Genomic DNA, 18,046 nt, shown 5'->3' on the forward strand with positions numbered 1-18,046 from the left:
ATCACCATGCAACAAGACAGAGCTGAAGGCCAGGTCAATGGACCAAGACTTTTGGGGACTTGTCAAGAGAGAGAACTACCCTCTTCTGACATTCTGTGCACTCAAGGTGGAGGCTGACTTTGGTTGCACATACCTCTGTGAGATGATGATTTCCATGTTGGAAAAAGCTAAGTCCAAATATTGCACTCATCCCACAGATGCCCATCTGATGGAATGTATGAGACTGGCCATCTCAAACTATGACCCAGACTTCAAAGCACTCACAGACGGTGTGAAAGCACAAATGTCACACTAAGAATAGGCGAGTGTTAATGCATAGCGACTAAGAATAGGCGAGTGTTAATGCATAGCGTACATTTTTTGGAGTTTGAGTAAAGTAGAATCTTTAAGGGTAGATCTTGTGTTGTATTTAGGTTTTAAAATAAATCTTGTGTTTAAAAAGGTTAAAGACCACTGATCTAAAATTTGCAGTTCATAGAAATCATTCATAACATTCTTCTGAATAACAATAATGCATCACACGCAAAACTGTCACAACCAAGATGCTTTGATTGATTCATTTCTAACTGGAGGTAAGTTAAGTATGGTCATACACTTTCTTGTATTCACAGGAACAAAGAAAGCAACACTTGATACACCAGCACAGCATTGTACAACAAAAAGGCAAAAGGTGACTGGCTTGCTCTTCTCCCCATTATCCCTGTTTTACCACTTTGTCCTCCCACCCCACAACCTTTCAAGAAAGCTACTTTCTCGAGAAACCACTCAATACAAGATGGTTGCATGCCTGGAAGATTCTATAAATCACTTAAATAAGTGTGATCCTTCTAACGGTCATATAATCTATCATATAACATTAATACCTGTCAAATTTTACTTTATTCTTAATTTTCAAACACTAACAATCATAAAAGCATTATGAAATCCATAAATAATAGGCCATTAATTCCACAGAGAATGGTCGGTATACCAACAAGAAACTACACAAAACAAATACACCCCTTGAATCAATCATAGAGGATTTGTGACAAAAAGCAATATCCGCTCGCTGTTCTTGTCATATTGGCCGATTCAAGGTCATGCAACTTCCCATTAACCCCAAAGAGTAAAAATAAGTTGAATCATGCATTTCTGTGGTGGGCTGTCAAATACTCCAGATGCAGTTTGTTTGTTTTTGTTTTTTTGTTTTTCCATACTCCGCCATGTTACAAGATGATCTTTTGAATCAGTTGAAGAGCTTATCACACCCGGTTACACTGCATCAAGAACAACTCAGAAGGAAGGCTATGATGCAGACATTAAAACGCTGGTTAGCTTCTGGACAGAGTGCATTAACAACGATGTCATCATAAAGGTGGGCTGACAGGATGACCTCGACCGAGAGGTACACACTCGCCTCTAAGCTGTCCAGCCTGGGTTTGAATCGCGACCCAACTATAAACTGTCATCCAGGTGATTCATCAAGGTGTGCTGTCCCTCGGATGGACGTTAAACAGATATTCCATCTGCGAGCATTCAGTAGTGGACGTTAAAGATCCCATGGTGTCCTTCGCGAAGAATCGGCAAGATATCACTGGCACCATAAACAAATTAAAAATGACTGCCCTAACAAGCAGAGGGACATGCCCTCAGCCAATGATGCAACCCTGCAGCCTTGTGCTGCATACGAACGAATAATAAATACATATTTGGTATGAACAAAAAGTGTTCAATGTGCCAAGGAGAATCAAAGAGCAGTGTGCATACAATGTGCATGCACGCTGCTCTTTAAGGCGCTGTCACACCTTGAAGATTTAGCCAGCAATGGCAACGTATAAAAATGTATGTAAAACGTTGGCGTACGCTGAAATTGATGTTTTTTTTAAGTTTTGGTCGTATTCATAACATGTTGGTCGGATGCATAACATATTAGTAATGGGCACAGAACGTTTCGTTGTCTTATAGATAACTTATACCAACGAATGCTTAGCCTGTTGTCGGCGTTCACAACCTATGCCCAACGATAGTTTAACTTATGCATAGCGCGCTGCACGTATCGCCGACGAACTCGTGGTGTAGCCTGTTAAAAACCTTCCGCACGCCGATTTCAATCATAACCGCCTGAAAATTGGAAGTGTCAACCACGCAGTCACACCTTGACGATTTAGCCAGCGTATGCCGACCTATGAAAAATTTGCCGAACCAAGCTGGCACACGTCGAATACGTTATGGGTAAGTTGTGTATACGTTAAGAGCACGCTGAAAAACGATGAAGTATTTTGTCATATTTCGTGGTACGTCTCGTACGTCGTGAAATTTCAAGCATGCTGAAAATTTTACGAAGTACTCGCCGTATGGCTCACACGTTCCGCTACGCTGGAAATAAGTTGTAGGCACGATATGCAATCATTGACACAAGTTCCTTGTAAGTTACTCATAAGTCGAAACACGTCGAGGTAATGTTTAGCATACCCGAAACTTATTTTCTCCATCAAGGCACATTTTCTCTTTTTCTCCTTGGCTCCGTGCAGGCACGTGACGAAATATCTGAAGTTGTTGTTGTTGTTATTTTTATTTTTTTAGTCTATCACGAATTTTAAAATATATTTAGACATTTGCTTTTAAGTTTCGACGTCGACGTGACAATATCCTCAAACAGAAAATATTCAGAGGAGGAACTAAGAATAAGACATGAGCAAACTGAAGAGGCAATCGGACGTGACGTAACGGCACGTGACGAAATATCAGAAGTTATTGGTTTTTTTTGTTTGTTTGTTTTTTTTAAACGCTGACAATACGCCATTATATGGTCGCTGTAAATTAGAAACATGTTCAGTAAGCTCTGTGGTCGTCCGGAAGACGTCAATCAAATACGTCAACATATGTCAATATGCGTTGGAGGTACGTTACACATAAGTTCAAAGCACGTTACTCATAGGTTAGAAATAAGTTTTGGGTACGCTAAGCACTACCTCGACGCGTTTTGACTTATGAGTAACTTACAAGTAACGTGCCTCGACGTGTGTCAACGATCGCATAACGTGCCTCGACGTGTGGGCAACGATCGTGTAACGTGCATACAACACGTTACTCATAGGTTATAAATAAGTTTCGGGTACGCTAATCATTACCTCGACGCGTTTCGACTGATAAGTAACTTACAAGTAACGTGTGTCGACATGTGTCAACAATCGCATAACGTGCCTACAACTTATGGCCAGCGTAGCGGAACGTGTGAGTCATACGCTGGCATACGTCGTAAAATTTCAAGCATGCTAAAATTTGAGGACAACTGCAAAGTACAACGATGAAAGCCAGCGTACAACGACGTATGGCAGTTTTTCAGCGTGCTCTTAATGTATACAAAACTTACCCATAACGTATTCGACGTGTGCCAGCGTTTTAGACAAATTTTTCATAAGTCGGCATACACTGGCTAAATCGTCAAGGTGTGACAGCACCTTTAAGAGTGGAGAGACAATTTTCCCTTGCATTTATAAAATCCAAGCCACATTTGGAGGTAATTGATGATGTGAGATAAGTGGTTACTACTGCCAAGACATCATTGCACTTTTAAGATACAAATTATCACTGAATGTCAGGTGCTACCTTGCAAACAGGTACGATTTCCACTGAGAAGGAATGCTTGTAGTTGTAAGTATTGTTGTGGATATCATGGGATATCAGCTTTTCTGACATTTTATATCTGGGGGGAAAAAAAGAATAGCGAAAATAAAAATGAAATGTTAGGAAAATAAGGTGGCCAAGGAGGCAAAGGGCAAACGTCAGGACAATTGGGACATTGAAGGAGCGATGCTGGAGGAAAGCAGTCGGGCAGCAAAAAAATTAAAATGATGGAGATTCTATGTTGAATGCTTAGATTATACCATCAGTAATGGCAAGATAACAAATTCTCACCGGCATGGAACAATTGCAAGCAAGAAGTCAACCAATTTCCGTGCCTGTTGCTTTGCTGCAAAATAAAAATCCAACCCATCTGCACACAGTCACAAACCACCGATCAGATGTTGAGTCATCATGACATGCATATTCATGACATGTCCGTTTGAGAAATTTTAGTTTTCAAAATCACCATAGATATATGAAAATTTTAAACATTTTATAATTGTCATGAACAGAGCAATGCCTTTTCAGAATTGTGAATTCCCCCCCCCCCCCCCACAAGGCGACCACCACGAGTTGTGATGTCACCCAGGGACTCAAGGCATGCTGATCTCATCCATTTGATGCCGGTTGTGTGAATGAAGATTGCAAATAATGCTGAAGAGAACATGGAAATGCTCGAACAGTGCTGTTTGACTTGGTGTTTTTTAGGATTTTGAAGTTGATAGCATTGCACAGCAAGGAAGAGGTGACGTAATAACAGTGGTACCTGGTAAATAAAATGCTGGTGCAAAATAAGTTTAAACTGCAGTAAAGAGAAGGGATTACTTCATATAAATCCCAGGTGACGATTATCAAATTGATTAAATCATTGCATGATGGGCAGGAAAAATTAACATACAGGGGCATGAATTGTAGGAGCTTTCCAAAACAAATTTTAAATGCCAACATTTTTCATGCACAAATTTTTTTTTGGCATTTGCTGTTTATTTCTGATGCATGAAACCCTGCAACCCATGCAGACAGAAAACACTTTTTGGAACTGCGGCCAAATTTTCTATCCAATCACCATATGACTGTTAAAAAAAAAATTCTCCATGCGTTGATGTTGAAAGATTTGTGACAATTACTGAAGTGGTTGTGGAGAAAACAAAATTAAAATTCTTAAGCAAACCACATTTCAAAGTTGGCCTTCAATGGAAATCTCCGACAGGGCATCCTCAGTCATACAAAGTCCTTCCTTGGCAGACCTGATCAATCCACGAACAAGGCCTTGGTCCGCAGCTTGATGGAGTACTGCTCTCCATTCTGAGCCGGCACCCCTGCCTCAAATTTTGCTCAGCTTGACGCCGTGGAAACCAAGGGCTTTAAGATTTTAGGAATCTCCCACGATGAAGATGACTCACGGGGCCTATCACTTTACCATTGCAGATAGGTCAGTGGTCTCTCTGCCTTCTACAGTCTCCTTTGTGGTCCTGCACCCTCTGCCCCCCCCCCCCCATGTTAATGCAGGGTACCCAGAGTCTGTGATCATTCTAACAAAAACATTCTATCATTCTAACAAAAACAACAATAACAATCTAACAAAGCATATATAAATTAATACTCATAATATTAACAATAATAATAACAACAGTAGTTTCAGATGGCAATAATAATAACAAACATGTAATCCTCACCCTGGCCCAAGCACATCTGGGCTTAGTGAAAGGCAAGATAATGCTCAAGCAGTACAGCAGGCAGGTATGCTAAAAGGCAGTGAAGACCAATGAAAATTTGGTCCAATGGACCAACAGGCCCATAAATAAAATATATATATATATATATATATATATATATATATATATATATATATATATATATATATATATATTATTGTAGATTCTCGCCCGCCCGTCGTGCGAACGACCGCGTTTAACCAATAGCGGCCGCTTCGCCCACCGAACGTGCAATCCAGTCGCGGCTTTCCGGTTCAACGCCGAAAACCAGCCACGGGTGTGTTTTAAGCACACCACAACCTTGTCCGTATTTTACCCACGCATTACAGGGTCCGATTGCCGAATAGTCGATTTACCTAATTAATCGCACGGGTAGATTACCGAGAGATTGTACCTCAACGAGGGGCACTTGGAAACGAGCCGCTTGAGCAACTTGCTCCGTTTTGGGATAACCGAGTGGGGTGTTATCGCGAGGTCCCATTGGACCAGATCCTATTATCGGTTATTTAACAACCAACGATATTCCGAGTGCAATATGGCATTTCAAGTTAAGGGAAGAGGACGCAATGAGCAGGTCAACATTCAAACAAGCACATTTATTGACAATGCACACGTAAACAGTGATGCAGTCATGCAGGTATGTTTGCAATCAAGGTGAGCACGCATGCAATTATGCAACATGTAAGGGACAAACCACAAGCAATGCAAAAGAGCTACTACCGTCTATCTATAATGTACACTCTTAACAGTTCTACTTCAGGACATGGCGCCACAACGTTCACGCAAAGAAACAAGGAAAAACCCCAGGACAGACAAGGGGTAGACTGGACCTCTTGGAGTCTTTATGAGCCCGGAGCTGTGAAGACCGCAAAGGCTCCGAGAGGCCGGGCTGGTTACCTTCACCTTCGTGGTGCCTCGTTGGGGCAAACCGCGACGTCCCATCGTCACGGCAGCTGGCGTTACCACGGTTCGGCCCAGGCCTTGTCGTGCAGCCTGGTGATTCGGGTCCAGACGGCAACGCCTCAGAGGAACGAACGGGTCTTTTGCTCTCTTAGAGTTGATGCTCTCGTTAAGAGCCCGTCCGTCCCTCAGCGTCGCTCAGACTGTCCCAAAGCCCGATCACCTCGGACCGTTCGGTGTTGGCTGGCGACCTCTCTCCGGCTCTCCCCACGTCCCGCACGCGAACGCGGTTCTCCGCGGCACGGCAGGCTTGGCTGCGCTCCCAGCTCCCGTCTCCTCGGCGAACCCAGACCTTCACTGGTCTCCACTGGACTCGAACCTTGGTCTTCACACAGCTCCAAACAGACCGAAGACTCTCTGACTTGGCGCTCAGCGCGCCGTTATATGGGGTCCGCGAGGTGAGGTTTGAACTCCAGTCCCTCACCTCTGACCCCCCCCCCCCCCGCTGGCTCCACCCCTTTCGATCTCCTGATCTGAATTTCAAGGCGAAGCTCGGAGCGAGCGGACGTGGTTGAAATCACCGTCCCTGGCGCCAACAAAGGAGAGCGGACGTTATGGAGATCACCGGTCCTGCACAATGAGGAAACCCCCGTGTCTGTTTGCAGCGACGCTGCTCGCTGGGAACTCGCCGTGGCTGGCGCAAAGATGGCGGCGTTTGCGGAGTTGAAGGTAAGGCGATGGTGTTCTTTTTTGGTTATTGGGGGAGATGTGGTTTAGGAGATGGTGGCTGTGGTTGGCGTTGTGGAGAAGGTGGTTGTTGTGGTTGAAATTCGGTTGGTGGTTGAGGTGATCATGGTTGTTATGGTTAGTGGCACTTTGTGGTGGTAGTAATGGTGGTTGTGGAGAAGGTGGTTGTTGTGAAGGCGGTTGTGGAGGAGGTGGTTGATGAGCAATGTTGGTGGTGGAGGTGATTGTTGTGAAGCGGTTGGTCCAAAATAAAGATAGTAAAAGAAAAACGGCGACCTCAATGATCACAGCCCTGCACACGAATAATTGCCCGTTAAACATCGGTGGGGAAATCTATCTGAACACAGACTTGTCGAGATAACTGATCTGAGGACCTATATGGTGCTCTGTGAATTTGCACAACCGTAACAATATATATATATATATATATACACACATATATATATATATATATATACACACATATATATATATATATATATATATATATATATATATATATATATATATATATATATATACACACATATATATATATACACACATATATATATATACACACATATATATATATACACACATATATATATATATATACACACATATATATATATATATACACACATATATATATATATATATACACACATATATATATATACACACATATATATATATATACACACATATATATATATATACACACATATATATATATATACACACATATATATATATACACATATATATATATATACACATATATATATATATACACATATATATATATATATATATATATATATATATATATATATATATATATATATATATATATATATATATATATATATATATATATATATATATATATATATATATATATATATATATATATATATATATATATATATATATACACGAGGTGTGCTCAAAAAGTATCCAACCTTAATTTTTCGTGCGTAAACATATGAAGCTCGGGTGGCGTGGTTTGGTGCACGTATGTAGGCGATTCTAATTTGTATGCGTAAATATTTTCCCGCCTGCAGAAGCTGTCAGTCGCCGACAGACGCCGAAGAGTGAGGAAGTGTAAGTGAGCGCCGTCGGATTTTCGTTTTTGACAAAATGACGGAAAAACTTGAACAACGCTACTGCATCAAATTTTGTTTGAAGCGTGGCCATTCCCAAGTGGAAACGATCCGCAAGATTCAACAGGCCTTCGGGAACGAAGCAATGAGCACGACACAGATAAAAGTGGTACAACCGCTTCAAAGATGGTCGCACATCAGTGGAAAGTGAAGCACGTTCTGGTAGGCACTCAACATCCCGAAATGAGATCGTCATTGACCAAGTGAGGACCCTGCTGATGCAGGATCGTCGAATCACGATCAGAACTTGCAGACGAGGTGGGCGTCAGCATTGGATCCGTTCATTCCATTGTGACTGAGGATTTGGGCTTAAGGAGAATCTCAGCGAAGTTCGTGCCAAAGCTGCTAAAGATCGAGCAGAAGCAACTCCGTTTGGAGATCGCACAGGACATGCTGGAGACTGAACAGCGATCCCAACTTCTTGAACACAGTGATCACTGGCGATGAGACCACAGTGATCCGTCATTTTGTCAAAAACGAAAATCCAACGGCGCTCACTTACACTTCCTCACTCATCGGCGGTCTGTCGGCGACTGACAGCTTCAGCAGGCGGGAAAATATTCACGCATACGAATTAGGATCACCTACATACGTGCACCAAACCATGCCTCCCTAGCTTCATTTGTTTACGCACGAAAAATTAAGGTTGGATACTTTTTGAACACACCTCGTATATGTATATTGTTGCGGGCCGGGGTCCAGTGGCGAGAATGACCACTAGGTGGGTGAAGTTACGTCATCTCCCACCAGACTCCCGGAATTGTACGCAGTTACTCACGGATAATTCCTGACGCGGCGGGTCGCTTAACCGACCGTGTACACCAATACCTCAACCGTGTGGCGTAGTGTCTTCCTGTCAGGTGTAATCAGTTTACCTAATTAACCACGCGGTTTCGACTACCGGGGAACCATGCCCTCGGTACGCCTTGCCTGAACCGGATCACTCTAACAACTACGGTGGAGTACCAACTACCAACTCCGGATCGGATGCAGCCGAGAGGAACTGCCAAGGACATACCGGCTCGAATGAACAGATTATCGGGGATAAAGACCTGGTTAAACTCAGATCCGAACCATGCTGGACCAATGAAGGAAAAGACAAAAATGAACTGGGAACATTTCTACAATGATGTATTTACACTAGGCAAGGAAAAACATGTGGTACAGGAACAAGTTTATTGGTGTGTTATGTAGAGGAAAGAAGAGAGAGATGTGGTGCGACAATTTTTACAGCAACTTATAAAACACTTATACAGCACCCTGCCCTACTCACCAAACTCTCTTCCCATGGTATTCAAGGCCATCTCCACTCATGGCTCGCAGACTTCCTCTCCTGTCGCAGTCAACGTGTGGCCCTAAATGGAGTTCTTTCATCCCCTCTTCCTGTGCAGGCTGGAGTTCCTCAAGGTAGCGTTCTGGGCCCTGTTCTTTTTCTGGTTTTCATCAATGATCTCTCGGACTCTCTGGAAAATCCTCTATTTCTCTTTGCCGATGACTCCACCCTCTGCCGTACCATCTGTCATCCCTCAGACCGGCAAGCAGCAGCTTCTTCGCTCACTGCAGATCTGGATAAAATCACAAACTGGTCCAACACGTGGAACATGTCTTTCAATCCAGACAAATCTCACACTCTCACTATGTCTCTTCGAAAGGACCGTTTACAAAACCCCCCCATCCACTTTCTCAACAATCCTCTGGAAGAAGTCTTTTCTTTCAAGCTTCTGGGTCTCACTATCTGCCATGACCTTTCCTGGGAAAGTCACATTTCCAACCTTGCCTCAAAAGCCAGTCGCCGACTGGGAATCCTCCGTCGTGCAAAGTCCTTCCTCGGCCCTCTTGAGCTCCTGACCACTTACAAAGCTTTTGTCCGTAGCCTGATGGAGTACTGCTCTCCCCTCTGGGCTGGTGCTCCTGCCTCCCACCTTTCTCGACTTCACGCTGTCGAAACCAGGGCTTTTAAGATCATTGGCATCTCCCGCAATGAAGCTGAGTCTTTGGGCCTCTCACTCCAATCACCGCAGGTTGGTCGGTGGTCTTTCTGTCTTCTACCGACTCCCCTCCAGCCTTGCCCCCGCTGCTCTCTCTGTGATTTGTCCCAACCACATTTCCACAGGGCGCTCAAGGTCCGCCAACAACCCCCTTCTGGTAAAACTACCAAAATCACGAATCACTGCTCATCTTCACTCTTTCATTCCTCTTTTTCCCGCCTTTGGAATAAACTTCCTCACTCTATTCTTTCCCATTCTTCCCTCCAGGCTTTCAAAACAGCTGTTCACCACCACCTCTTATCTTCCCCCATCCAAATCCTCGATCTTTTCTACCCCCGATAATCCACCCAAGCCCACTTCCTTCAATTCTCCTGCTTTCCTTCCTGAAAGTCCCTTTAATGTCCATCTTCCCCTCGCCATGTTCCCCGTCCCATCCCCATCCCTCTCCCTTCCACAGTTCACCTGTGTCTGTTCCCCAATGTTTTGTCCCTTCCACTCCCGCCCCTCTTGTCTCATGCCTCCTTGCTGTGAGTTGTGTGTTCGCTCTCATACGAGCCTCGACCAAGGTATACAAAAAAAAAAAAAAAAAAAAAAAAAAAAAAAGCGGACACAGTGCAGACTTACGCGAGCTTAATTCAAGCAACAATTACAACAATAAAAAATCTTATACAATTTACTTTAAGGACAGGTGCCACACACTCAGACACACCCTCAGACAAAATAAACCCCATTAAATGAAAAGGGGACCTTTCGCAGTTCGGAAGGGGGGAGTTGAGGTCGCAGTTCTCGGTGCCTGAGAGTATCGGGGGAAGGGATGCTCCATGGTGTGGCACCTGACAAAGGTTGAGTTGTTCAGCCACCACCGTATGTGTGGAGTTCGTGTCCGTGAAGGAACTTGAGTGGAGAGCGCGGGCCGCCGAGGCGAGACGCGAGTTGACACTTTGCAACAATGCCAACGAACCCACCGAACTCTCCGACCACCAAAGAACTAACGACCTTCCTTCTTTCTTTCTCAAGACCATTCCACCAACTCAACCACCCCCAGAAAATGAACCCTCAAATCAAACGACGAACTCCACGAACTCCAAGCACTCAACCCTCCTCTGAGGATCGCTACGTACTTTATAGACCCCCCTCGGCAGGGAGGGGCCTTGGCAAAGCTGACGTCGTCGTCTGTCCCGATTGGACAGGGCCTTCATGGGGTCTGCCCTGCCCGCCCATTCTTCACATTCGATACAGTTTCCTGGCCAAACACAAAACACCTGTGCTTCGTCAGGCTCCCTACTCTCCCGGCATGGCTCCGTGTGAGTTCCGGCTTTTCCCCAAGCTGAAAATGCCCCTGAAAGGGACCAGATTTCAGTCCAGAGAAGACATCATGCGGAATGCGACGGACCAGCTGCGCGCCATCCCAAAAGAGGCGTTCCAGTGCTGCTTCCGACAGTGGCAGAACCGTTGGGAGAAGTGTGTGGCAGCCCAAGGGGACTACTTTGAAGAAGATTAGTGTAAGTTTCTTGTATCTGGATACGAGCAATTTTTATGAACAAAGGTCGGATACTTTTTGAACACACCATATATATACATATACATACATATACATACATATATATATATATATATATATATATATAAAACCGGGCGTAGTGGCGTGCGCCTGTAATCCGGCTACTCGGAGGCTTGGGTCGGAGGATCGCTTGAGGACGGGTGCTCTGCACTGGGCCGCGCCATGAGAGGGTGCAGGGCAGCCCGGAATCATGGCGAAACCCTATCCTTATTCCCTGTGTCATAAGAGGCGACCAGGGTTGCGTCAGGAAGGGCATCCGGTGTAAAACCTGTGCCAAATCAGTATGCGGATCATAACGGATGATCCGCTGTGGCGACCCCTAAAGGGAGCAGCTGAAAGAAGAACAACATATATATATATATATATATATATATATATATATATATATATATATATATATATATTGTTACGGTTGTGGAAATTCACAGAACACCATTCAGGTTCCCCAGAGATCAGTTATGTCGATAAGTGTGTGTTCCAGGTGAGATTTCCCCACCAATGTCTAACGGGATTTATTCGTGTACCGGGCTGTGCATCTTTGAGTTAGCCGTTATTCTTTTTCTATCTTTATATTAAAACAAATAACATCTCTACACCATCATCTCCACAAACAACAAGTCCTCACCATAATCTCCACAAACAACAACATTTCAACAAACAAACATCTCCTCACCAACATCTCCACAGCGCCGCCATCTTTTCACCAGCAACAACATCCCCAACAACCAACATCTCCACAGGCGAACACGATGGCATACTCACAGCGGCAGGGTGTTTCCAAACACGGTCATGTTGGGAGAGTGATCTCAAAAACGTCCGCGCATGACTTGCAAAACGGATCAAAAAGACGAAAGGGGCGGAGCCAGCCGGGGGTGAATAGTCGAATGTGAAAGACCAAGCGCCATCCCCCACCCCCCCCCCCGAAGCCGATAAAAGGCTGGGCTGAAACGCCGAGAAGAGAGAGTGGGGGCTGGGCAGTTACAGTCCAGAGAGTTGAGCCTGCAGTGGAGTTTGGAGTCCAGTGGAGTTGGGAGTCCGGTGGAGTGTGGAGTCCAGTTCAGAGGAGTCGGTGTGGAGAGCGCCAGAGTTGGTCGGAGTTGGTCGAGTTGCTGCCGGAGAGAAGTCGCCAGCCAGCTACATAACGGTCTGAGCGATGCTGAGGAGTGAACGGGCTCTTAAAGAGCATCAACTCAACAAGAGCAAGGCCCATTCGCTCCTCTGAAGCGTCGTCAGCCAGGCCTGATCGACCAGGCCGGACTGCTAGGCCTGGACCAACCAAGCCGCCATTACCACAGTTTCCGCTTTGACCACAGGGACATATGGAGGGTCGCCGCCAAAAAGACCATCGAGTCGCCTCGAGGGCGACGAAGGTAACCCGCACGGCCTTTCGGAGCCCCTGCGGTCATCCCGGCTCCGAGCAATTATAAAGGCTTACGAGCCCGGTGCTTTTCTTTCTTTCTGGGGTTTCTTTTGGCATGAAAGTCTGTGGCACCTTGTCTACTAAGTCTTGAACCGACTCAGTGCATGTGCATGGTAAATAGATAACGGCTGTAGGTTTTCTTGCTCGTGTCTTGTCCCCTTCCCCCTGTTCATTGCCTTGCTTGCATAAGTGCATTGGAAATAAATGTTCCCTTTTGTTTGAATATTCACCTGCTCGTTGCGTCCCTTCCTCCATTAAACTGCCATAATTGCGTTCGGAATAAGTAGTTGGCTGATTAATAGCCGATAAAACGTACTTCTGGTCCAACAGGGCTTGGCGATATAAAACCGCTCGGCAAACTCAAATGGAACGAGCTGCTTTAAGCGGCTCGTTTTCGTGGAGGCTCCGTTGAGGTGTAAACCCCCGGTATTTCTGTCTGCGCGAATAATTAGGTACATCGACAATTCGGCGATCAACCCTGTAGCGCGTAGGCAGAAGAGTTGGCTGATCTATGGTGTGGTTAACAACACCCGTAGCTGGGTTTCGGCATTGATCCGAAAAGCTGTGACTAGATTGACACGGTCGGTGGGCGCACGCGACTGCAATCAGGATAAAGGCGGCCGTCCGCACGCCAGAGTGGCGAAAGTCCACAACAATATATATACATATACATATATATATATATATATATATATATGCATATATATTGTTGCGGTTCTGCGAAACCGCATGCCTCTAAGGCAATGGCACCCAACAGACAGTGATCCCCAGGCAGTTATTCTGCTGGTCTTCGTCCAGTCAGACCTTCCCCTCATGTCTCGTGGGTTAACGGCACGAAGTGCATTGCGTGGGTCCAATAGCCATGTCTGATAATTATATCTCTATCTTCTTTTCAATTCCAGTTTCCATTGCAACCCTTTCCTTTTAACCATGGTGCAGATTCAAGCAGGCACAGCACCCAGGCAGCCACCTGAACAAACTCGCTACCGAGCACATTCAAATCTGCACGCCAATTTACAACGGCGTCTCACCTTGCTCAACCTTCGCTCCCCAAAAGCTCACCACCTCGACCACCAACATCTCCCGCACACGGGAAAGGTCATCCAGCACCTCCTTGCACTTCCGCATCGACAGAGTTTGCCACCAAGCAGAGGTGTGCTGCACGGCCCAGGCCATGTGGCGTGAGGGACGGCCCGGCGCGTCAGCAGCGCCGGCTGTGTTTCGCCGGGGTTGCCCCGAATGGGAGCACGGGGCCGACGCGACCCTCGTCCAGTCACCAGAACATGGCAGGACGGGCGGGAGGGATGGGGGTCGCGGGGTGTGGGGGGGGGGTCGCAAAGCAGTGCAAGGCTCTGGGCAGTGTTAAGCCGAATGTGCGAATGAGACCGCTTCCGGCCCCAGGAGCCTGACAGGGCGGGGCCAGGACCCAATATTGAGCATGATTCAGGTGACGGCGCGTTGCTTCGGGTTGTCACCCCACCCTTCGCCCGGGGCTTATAAAAGGCAGATCGCGAAGCCGTCCACTCCTTCACGTCTCTGCTCCACCCTCTCTTCACTGCACCTCGTCTGCTGTCGCTGCACCTACACTCGGGGTTGGTGTGCGACAGAGGTTCTTCTGAACCAGTGTGGAGCACATCTTTCCACGAGCCCGGGCAAGGTGATTCAGCAGGATATAATGCGCCGACTCTTAAGGTGGGATCGCTCAAACGGAGCATCCCCCAAAGTGTACTTTCGGCCGACCACACCAGGTATTGAGAGGCCGTCAGTCCTCATCTGCTCTCCTTCCTTCTGGTTATGTAATCTTCATCGGGTTTGCGTCTGTGTGCATGTGATGGCACCTGTCGTAGCAGAAGTTAAGATTGTAGAAGATAAAATGGGATAATCTGTGTCTGCTTTTGTAAATTGCTTGCCTTTTGTCACACCCCACAAATTCCTTGCTATCCCTGCTGTACGTAATAATAAACCCCATTCACTGTGCCACACACCTTTCCTCACCTGATTGTAAATAAATGCTTTGTATAGAAATGTTCCCAGCTCGTTTTAGCCTTTTCCTTCATTGGTCCAGCATGGTCCGTATCCTAGCTTAGCCAGGACGTTACCCCCCATCGATCTGTTTTCTAACCGGTACGTCCTTGGCAGTGATGCTCAGCTGCATCTGATCCAGTCAGTTGATCCGGTTTAAACAAGGCGTACCAAGGGCGTGTCCCCCGATAATTAGATCACGCGGCCATTAGGTAACCGATATCCAGTCGATGGAGGACCCTAAGTCACGTGGTCAAGTTATTGGCATTCATGGTTGATTTGCGAACCGCCGCATAACCGAGTTATCCGTGTGCGACGGCCTGCGATTCCACAGTCTGGTGGAAACCCAAGGTAATATATATAGGGAGAGGGGGGAGAGGGGGAGAGAGATAGACATTGACATGCAGATTGTCGTGTCCACGCCAGTTTAAGACCGACCTCGATGGATGACCGAACTATTTCCCTTAGAGGGGAACACATGATCCTTGGAGATTGTGGCGGCGGCACGGGACGGGAGAGCGGTGAAGCATGTACTAGCCACGTTTACCCAGATGGAGGACAAGGGATTATACTCAAACCCACAATTAATGGAAAGACACAAGCAATCCTAATAATAAAAGATTTAATTACAAATCGGATATTTATAATAGAAATAAAGCAAAACGTAATAAAGAGAATATATCAAATATTGAGGTAAATTAATGCTTAAAGTCAAGGCGCCTCCACACACAGTTCCAAAAACGGACAAGGGGAAAGGATAAAACAAAAAAATCTTTCCAGTATCCTGGCACTTCACTTCGAGTCCAGAATTGGTCTCATATAAGCTTTGGCAATCGAACCTGCATCATCCTGCATGGGAAGCTCGCAAAATGGCGCCCAATCACTCTCTGTGTGGGAAGCGTATCGGAGGTAGTTTGTGCGGATGGTCCTTTCGTTAAGGGCCCAGGAACCGCCGTGAAATCTCTTTTTACAATCGCACTTGCCGACGCCGCTCCTCTGCAAAATGGCACCGCCTTCTTCCCGGATGGCACAACACGAGGCTCAAAGGCACGGTTTCACATGACCCAACCAAACAGTCAATGGCTAGAGTCTTGCTCCATCATGTGTGCAAATTCACACAAACGAGCAACAGGATTCATGCTGCCTTTTCCGTAATGTTGAGGGCGACCAGCTAAAGCCTCTGTCTCAATCGCGTTCCTCATAGAACTTCCCTTCATGCTCCTGTTTTGTGTCCCAGCTGCAGATCCTGCCTCAATCCTCCACTCTCTTCCCTCTGACATCACACCCATCCATCATCCACCTCAGGGGCATGGTCTCACTCGTAGTCATTCCTGGAGGCAGGGTTTTCGCCTGTTCGGAAATGCTAAACTCGGTTGTTGGTGTTCTAAGGACGAGATTCCTTTTTATCGCCGGACTTGAAAAGTAAAAACATCGGAAAAGCTCATAGGGGGCAATCACATACTGTAAGAAATTAGCCTTAGACCCGACCTAACTTAACACAGCACTATCCACCATGTGGTGACACGCAACACTTAAGCTCACAGCTTCCCCACTGAATTTACATTGAGATGTATCCTCCACATCCACAGGCCTTGCTACCCTATGCAATCCTACCTTTGCTATGAAATTCCTCCATCTACCCCACATGCGGCGATATACACTGCAAGGCCAAAAGTATGTGGACACCTGCTCGTCCAACATCTCATTCCAAAATCATGGGCATCAATATGGAGGTGGTCCCCCCTTTGCTGCTATAACAGCCTCCATTCTTCTGGGAAGGCTTTCCCCTCAATGTTGGAACATTGGTGTGGGAATTTGCTTCCATTCAGCCACAAGAGCATTGGTGAGGTCGGGCACTGATGTTGGGCGATTAGGTCTAACTCGCAGTTGGCGCTCCAAGTCATTTGAAAGGTGTTCGATGGGGTTGAGGTCAAGGCTCTGTGCAGGCTAGTCAAGTTCTTCCACATCGATCTTGACAAACCATTCCTGTATAGATCTTGCTTTGTGCATGGGGGTATTGTCAAGCTGAAACAGGAAAGGGCCTTCCCCAAACTGTTGCCGCACAGTTAGAAGCACAGAATCGTTTAGAATGTTATTGTGTGCTGTAGCATTAAGATTTCCCTTCACTGGAACTCAGGGGCCTAGCCCGAACCATGACACACAGCCCAATAACATTAATCCTCCTCCACCAAACTTTACAGTTGGAACTATGCATTCAGGCAGCTGCGTTCTCCTGGCATCTGCCAAACCAAGATTTGTCTGTCAGACTGCCAGATGGTGAAGCGTGATTCAACAATCCAGAGAACACGTTTCCACTGCTCCAGAGTCCAATGGCGGTGAGCTTTACACCACTCCAGACCACACTTGGCATTGCGCATGGTGATCTTCGGCTTGTGTGTGGCTCTTCTGCCATGGAAACCCAATTCATGAAGCTGTTGACGAAGTGCTTGTGCTGATGTTGCTTGCAGAGTCAGTTTGGTACTCGGTAGTGAGTGTTGCAACCGACTACAGATGATTTTTCCACGCTACGCTTTTCAGCACTCGGCGGTCCCATTCTGTGAGCTTGTGTGGCCTAACACTTCGCGGCTGAGCTGTTGTTGTTCCTAGACGTTCCACTTCACAATAATAGCACTTACAGTTGATTGGGGCAGATCTTGCAGGGCAGAAATTTTATGAACTTGACTTGTTGGAAAGGTGGCATCCCATGACGGTGCCACGTTGAAAGTCACTGAGCTCTTCAGTATGGCCCATTCTACTGCCGATGTTTGTCTATGGAGATTGCATAGTTGTGTGCTTGATTTTATACACCTGTCAGCAATGGGTGTGGCTGAAATAGCTGAATCCACTAATTAGAAGGGGTGTCCATATACTTTACACATACATCCAATTGCCTCATTTTATATCGTAGGATGGAGAGTAAAACTAACTTTTGGCCCAAT

The 18,046-nt window shown here is 46.0% G+C and overlaps 1 protein-coding gene across 2 annotated transcripts in view; it reads right to left on the bottom strand.

Annotated features, from left to right (window-relative positions):
* The window catches only part of NMD3 (NMD3 ribosome export adaptor), a 105,965-nt gene that overhangs the window by 63,859 nt on the left and 24,060 nt on the right, over positions 1 to 18,046 (bottom strand). For both annotated transcript variants that reach the window (XM_085860460.1, XM_085860470.1), the window contains 2 exons: positions 3,898 to 3,976; positions 3,589 to 3,685 (listed from right to left, as the gene is read on the bottom strand). In XM_085860460.1, the coding sequence (XP_085716586.1) occupies positions 3,589 to 3,685; positions 3,898 to 3,976 (176 nt within the window). The remainder of the gene's footprint in view (positions 1 to 3,588; positions 3,686 to 3,897; positions 3,977 to 18,046) is intronic.

This window comes from Eptatretus burgeri, chromosome 2 (assembly GCF_056783735.1).
Source record: "Eptatretus burgeri isolate ZD-2024b chromosome 2, Ebu_testis_v1, whole genome shotgun sequence".
NCBI lineage: Eukaryota > Metazoa > Chordata > Myxini > Myxiniformes > Myxinidae > Eptatretus > Eptatretus burgeri.